General features: G+C 34.3%; 1 protein-coding gene across 5 annotated transcripts; it reads right to left on the bottom strand.

The window, feature by feature from the left end:
* Positions 1-1,168: 1,168 nt before the first annotated feature.
* On the bottom strand, positions 1,169-5,119 carry LOC111388505. 5 transcript variants are annotated; one of them, XM_023013519.1, is made up of 4 exons: positions 4,516-5,113; positions 2,087-2,638; positions 1,777-1,863; positions 1,169-1,443 (listed from the first exon to the last, which is right to left on the bottom strand). In XM_023013519.1, exons 2-4 carry the CDS (start codon positions 2,232-2,234, stop codon positions 1,337-1,339), a joined length of 342 nt encoding a protein of 113 aa, XP_022869287.1. In that variant the 5' UTR covers positions 2,235-2,638; positions 4,516-5,113; the 3' UTR covers positions 1,169-1,336. The 5 variants fall into 5 exon arrangements, with proteins under 5 accessions (XP_022869287.1, XP_022869104.1, XP_022869217.1 ...); XM_023013336.1 differs by lacking the exons at positions 1,169-1,443; positions 1,777-1,863 and having other exon boundaries at positions 2,312-2,638; positions 4,484-5,116; XM_023013449.1 differs by lacking the exons at positions 1,169-1,443; positions 1,777-1,863 and having other exon boundaries at positions 2,312-2,638; positions 4,516-5,104.
* Between the last annotated feature and the right edge of the window lie 1,837 nt (positions 5,120-6,956).

Here is a 6,956-nt window from a genome sequence, read left to right as displayed (position 1 = left end):
TCTATAGCACCCAAGCTCATCCCAAAGTGTCTTCAGTTTAATGAAATATGTACTTACTGAACATTTATCTTGTGTTAGAGAAGTGATTGTCTTCCTCAATTGAAAGATACGTGGTCCGTTAGTTTGTGAAAACCTCTCCTTAAGATCAGACCAAATAGCAGCAGCAGTATCAATTTACAGGATACTAGGAGCAAGTTCTTTGGAAATGGAGTTCAAAAGCCATGAAATAACCATATGATTGCACCTCTTCCAAGCTGGAAAGACCGGATCGCCTTCATCAAGTTTGCTTAAGGATCCATCGATGAAACACAGCTTGTTTTTGGCACTCAGAGCCATTTCAACAGATCGACTCCATGATGCATAGTTGTCTTCATTCAACTACTGAGAAACGATCAAGAGACCAGGACTATCTCCATGATGTAGAAAAAAGGGACTGAAAACGTCCTCTGCTTTTGCTGCAGATGCAGGAACTGAAGCAGGAGGATCAGAAACTAAAGGCTAAGGAGCTGAAGCAGAAGCATCATTATGCTCTGATACCATCTTGAGATTGAACTAACAGATACTACAATCTAGATCTGAGAGAGTATGAAATATAGATGAGTATGAAAAAATTCTTGTATTGAAGATAAAAGTTCACGTGAAATGTACATCAGGTGGTCCTTAAATAGAGAATGAAAGAATCAAATTCTATACAGTTGTTTACAGTTGGGCATTAATAGAAAATCAACTAATCTAACTAACTCTTCCACATCAGCAACCGGTTTTGGTGGTTTCTTCCGATATTCTCAACAGTTTCCATAATTCAATATGATATTGTGGAAGTTGGAATATACTTCATGGATTTATATAGATTAGAGTTGGGGGATGTAATGGGTTTGTACCACGTGTCACTGGACAAGTTGAAGACGACACATGACATTTTAGAAGACACGTGTGAGACAAAAGATCGGGGTGCTTGAAGATTCCTTGTTCATGTCTATAATTTTCCTCGCAACGTTATGTATAAGCTGAGCTCACATGCTTGGAACTATTACTATTAAGAATGAAGGCTTACATTCTTTGTTTATGGCAAGGTAAGAAAAAGCTCTCATGGGAGATTTATTGAGCCCCCATTTGGCTTCATTTTCTCCAATTTATTTTCAATCACATATTTTTTGAAATTTATAATTTTTATTAATCTTTCAATCAATTTTTATCAAAATTTATTAAAAAAATAATTTTAATATAAATCATACAAATGTTAGAATGCCAGAAGAAAAGACTGGTGTTAACTCTTTTATATGATATTCATTCTTGTTCAACTCTTGAAATCATGTATACTACTTGTTTAGACAACTCAAAATCTAATCAGTACTTCGCCTACTTCATTGCTCTCAATCCTTTGATCCTTTCTTGTTGGAGTGGATGAGCGAGACTCATATCTAGGGCCAGGATAGAAAGCTCCTATCAAAGGATATAATTCAACTTAATTTATTGATCATTACATATAATTCAATTAAGATATTGTATGAAAATATGATTTCTTCTATTCTCCTACCTTTCTTGAAACATGGCTTGCATACCCATATCTTGTAGAAGAATCGAATAGAGATTTCAGGGAAGGATTGACCATTCAATTTTATGAACCAATCAAGACCAAAATTCGAAAAAGAGATACGAACAGAGAGGCTAATTACTTATCCTCAAAAACGTCAACATGTATTTCATCATAAGTGGATAAGTACTTTAGAGCTAATTTTAAAATGATGAATTGAAATGTACCCAACCATTACTCACTTTTGCACTTACGTCCCCAATCTCTTGGATTCCCAGCCTTTGATAATTGGCGACGTTCTTCTAAATGAATGGATGACATCCAATTCTCTGTTAGTCAACCCCTTGGGCCATTAAAAAAAATAATAATAATAAAAAAAAAACTAAAAAAACAAAATAAAATGATGATTCATTATTTTTAATTAAAATATGAAAGAAACTATATTCATAAACAAGGAAAGAACCCAAAAATAAAAGTTGCCAATAATGGCAGAAAATGGGTGAGAAATCCCCCATGTTCAGCAATAAAACCCAGAATGCGGGAACTTCTCACCTCTCGGATTCTGCCAAAAATGTTCAGTGCCATATTTGGCAAAAGACCAGAGAGATCCTCCTTGTACTGTAAAAAATGGGGATGCAGTGATGTAAAGAAGAAGAATATTTATCAAAGGTTGGAGACGAACTGTAAAAGTTAAGAACATTTACTGTAATTTACCCATTTAAAAAAACCTTCTTGTTGGATACTCGTATTCTCGACTAGGTCAAGACGTCAAGTCTTTGCATTCGACAGAGATAGTTGAGCACTAACACGAGTATACAACATATAGTTTCTCTTCAATTTAAAGTGTGACAAGCAAAAAGTTGATAGGATAATAACTACAGCGCAACAGACGAAGTATGACCTTTTACCCGCACGTCAAATACATCTTTCGAAGATCAAGGACCTAACCTTTCATTGCAAAGAACAAGAAAAAAATGAGAACTATTGGGAAATTGCAGTGAATCAGTTTCTTCTGGGTGCTTGCTTGCTTGCTTTCTGCTTTTTGAAGTTCCCTTTCAGTATTCCAGCCGGTCATGCTCTTCATCCCAATAATTGCATATCAAACTGCAGAAAGAAAATTGAGAGCAATGTTAACTGCATCTTATATTTAATGGCATCTGGCTTCTCCAGAAAAATTTAAACTACTTTAACCCCTATCATGTAGGAATAACTGTTACACCACGGTTGAAAAACAAGTCTTAACAAGACATATGCAACAGTTTTCTTGACTACAATTACAACCTCCGATGACTTGCACAAGGACATTCAGAAAGCAAGAGAAATCAATGCAGCCAATCCCTCAAATACAGACAAAGTTGCTTCGTGTAAAGGAATACATAAGCAGCCAGTACAGAGGAAAACCTGTTCTTTCTTCTTCATAACTTCAACAGCTACTATCTCTTCCTCTCCGAATCTTGTATTGAAAAAATAAAATAACATATTTGGCTTCTAAATCTCACCAGAAGTTCTCAAGTGTAATAAAACATCCTGACATCACATATACACTCACATTTGTCCTATGGGAGCACCCATAAACACGAGGATTCCAGCAGATTATTTAGTTTCCTTATGGCCATTTTATAAACCTCATTGGGATTAATTGTGATTCTTGGACGAAAATAAAAGCCCTTAAAGGAGAAAATAAGCAAATATATTTATGATTATATTACGGGAAAAGATAAAACTGAATACCCTACCAACAGTGCTAAGTGAGTTCCACAAAATCTCATTGGAAGGAAAGTTAGATATGATTCCACATCATTTACCAGTACTAACCTTGACAGCCATTAAACCTAGAAGTCAGCAGACCTGTCTAGTCTATTAGAACTGAACAACTTCAGAATCAGGATAACTCGGTAAGTGACAACTGTGACATGCTGAAATAGCATTTCACGAAAAGGGTTATGCAGGGGATTCTATTAAATTATCTCACTGTTCGAACAGATAAATCCCATTAAAATGTTATGGATTCCACTCTCTCCACAAATTTCCTTTTTTTGCCTCGATCTATTTAATCGCGACAAGTTTAATGCAGAAGGCCAAAGGGAAACCATGCCTCGCCACTCATATTTTGACCATTGTTATGCTTCCCTTTTTTCGGTTGTTGGATAAATGAGCTTTCTTCATGCTACGTTAGAATGGGAGATAAACAGGTAAAAGAGACAGGATAAATGTAAAATAAAGAATGCAGTCGAATCATAATTTTTGCGGATCACAATCAATTTCCTATTTTGATTTGTTGTACGAAAGAGCTTTCTTTAAGCTACAGTAGAATGGTAGATAGCATATACAGGTGAAAGAACCAGGATAAATGTAAAAGAAGGCATAGTTGAATCATAACTTTTAGCATCTTACAATCAATTTCTTCCAAAAAAAAGAAGGTGTGATGATTCTATATGGAAATTCTTTACAATATCAAAGGAGCTTGGAATATCAAGCAAGACTATCTATGATTTTTCAGTGAATTTTTCCCCCTTATAAAAGGATACAAACATGAATCAGGGCACAGAATATCTCCTCTGCTGTACACAACATGCTAAAATATTGCAGTCTCAAGCGGCGTCCGCCATCCAGTGCATAAATGAAATGGATAATTCCCAAAAATAGTCTGCTTCAATTGAGATAGACGTAAATTGGTCGAGGAGTCAATTGATCATAATTCAATCATCAGTATATCACCATTCAAACATTAAAAGTTATACAGAATTCAGAGAAGCCTGTTTCAAAATGAATGTGAGTTCTAATTTTTGATTCACAATGAGAAAGCCAATAAAAAATTTCCGTAACTTAATTGCTAATATGCTCCTCAATAAATTGGCTTACGCAACAGTAACTGCTTCGCATGTAATACACTGAACAATTAAATGAACAATATAGAGCAGAATCAGATACAAATTGTAAAAAACTCACAGCAAACGTGATGAAAGAGCAAGAATGCTTACCACGATCCCACCTGCACCCAGCAACATCAGATAATTTCTCTTCCAGAAGGCCTCTTTGTACCACAAAAAAGTGTCCTTAACCGCCACTGCTGGATTTGCCGCATCTTTTACCAAATTCTTGGAACCCATTGCATTCTTTAAAGAAAAGTATCTGAACCCAATAAAATTTCTGTTCGGCGAAAATTCCGCATTTGGGTACAGTTTGTCGAAAATTCTTGCAACATTGGGCGATGATGAGAAATGGGTTCTCGAAGAAATTAATAGCGAAGTACGAAACGTGAGAATTTGGACGATGTTTAGATTATTTGGCGAGGATTTCAATGCAATGAGCTGGAAATATCTGAAAATTATTCTTGATGACGAGGGTTCTGACATTTTCTTCTTTCCTTTTGGTTTAATTTCTCGAGTAGATGGATATAGATTTAGATTCACGAAATCACAAACTCGAAGTACAATTGATTGCCTTGTTTGAAGAAAATCAATCAACCCATTTCCTCAAGATGCCTACGTGACTCCGATATAGAGGTGCAAGCGAGTTGGGTGACTCGCTGCTCAGTTGAGTGACCCGCCACTCAGTTGTCGGTGACCATTGGTAAGAAGGGATCTTGCTACATATGCATCGAGAGTTACATAATGTATCATATAATGACACATGACACTATCATTTGTTTGTTTAAAATTCAGTTAACTTTTTCATTAAATCTTTTTCTTCCACATCATATTATGTATTCCCTTATTTACAATTTTGATGCATAAGTAGCAAAATTTGTACAAAAAACTACAAAAAAGAATGGGGGAAAACTCAATATTTTGAAAATATAATTTCAGGTACGAGTAATAGAATGGGAAAAACTCAATATCAAGCGAGCAGTGAATTTTGTTGAGATTAGATGTGAACAAAAGTTATTAGAAACATAAAATTGAACAGAATCAAATTAGAACGTATCGATTCAGTTCAATTCTAATAAAGTTCATTGATCCTTTTGTTTCAAAAGGAATAACATCTCGTCGTCTTGAAGTAGGGCGGGGACATTGGGCATATTAGCGGGTATCCTGTCTAAGTAATGAACATCAGCATATATGTTTTGAATAGGCTCTTGTTTGAGCCCCATTTTGGAGGAATAATGAATTTTTAAATAGCATATTGATGAAAAATTTGTGGTTAACAAAGAAATTATTGGAGTTCTCATTTCTATCTAGTCCCAGCACACTTGATGTGATCCCATTGGATTTCATTTGGAGGAGGAGTCTTATACATATTGGCAGTCGCTGATCATTTGATTGAACTGAAATTTGGAATGGGTACATTTGACGGTTAATATTATTATATTAAAAAATGTGTGATTGAAATGATGTCAAAATACTATTTAAAATTTTATTTTTTACCCGAAAGAATGGGGCTCAAACAAACATTATATTCTATTTTAAAGAGTTCAAAAAAACACTATCTCTTCTATACGTCCGTCCTTTCTCAACACATTTCCTTAGACAAAAACTCCGTTTTTTTTCATTTTTTTGGATGGTAAATATTTCCTTGAATATGGATTGTGAATCAAACCCATATTTGAATTGAATTTTAGATACTAATTCAAGTTCTTCCATTATTAATCAAATCGATAAGAATATTCATAAATTGAAATATTTTGAGTCCATCTCTGTAAATCGAAAGTGGAATTTATACTTTGTTTTTCCTTTCCATTCACTCGGTTGTCTTCTGTTTCGTCAATTTTGTTTGGGTCCTTACTTCTTTTTGAAAAATGAGGAAAAGGATCTTCTTCAACGAATTTCTCTGGTTCTTATTTGGTCCTCGTCATTTTGGAAGAGATTGAAGGTTGGAATGCCAATCAACGTTTATTATTAAATTCACCATACCCAGTAGTACCTATTCTGGGAACGTAAAATGTCAAAGTCACTAAATAAGTTTAAGAATTTAGAATTTCAGTCCGATTCTTGATTTTACATTTTTTTCTGAATTTTACTATAGTACATTATAGTGTTATATATCAATTCTAGATAAATGGATCCTTTAAATTTCATAGATGCAATTTCGGAAGAATAAGAGGTTGGTTTCTTGTTATAATTCCAAGTAAGTATTTTCGGCCCTCTAATCATAAAAAAAAGTGAAAATAAGATTGCGACATATTTTTTAAAGACTCGTTCAAGCCAACACTATTCTAACTAGATCGATGCAATTGCATTTAGGAGATTGTATACAATTTAGACTTTTAAAGATTTTTCAAGTGAATTACTTTTATAGAAGAGCAATTATATTCATACCAAAATTTTTATTAGCTATACTAAATTTTAATTGCAATGGACATTTTAAACATTGCTCATTGAATAATGTTATTTGCAATCGCTCTCCACCTCAGTCGTTCTCGGTGGTATATATGTAGCGGTTAGTGACTGTTGCATAAGGTAATAAAAAGCTACCACATTAA

Source organism: Olea europaea, chromosome 1 (assembly GCF_002742605.1).
Source record: "Olea europaea var. sylvestris chromosome 1, O_europaea_v1, whole genome shotgun sequence".
Lineage (NCBI taxonomy): Eukaryota > Viridiplantae > Streptophyta > Magnoliopsida > Lamiales > Oleaceae > Olea > Olea europaea.
This window is presented reverse-complemented; position numbering and strand designations above follow the sequence as displayed.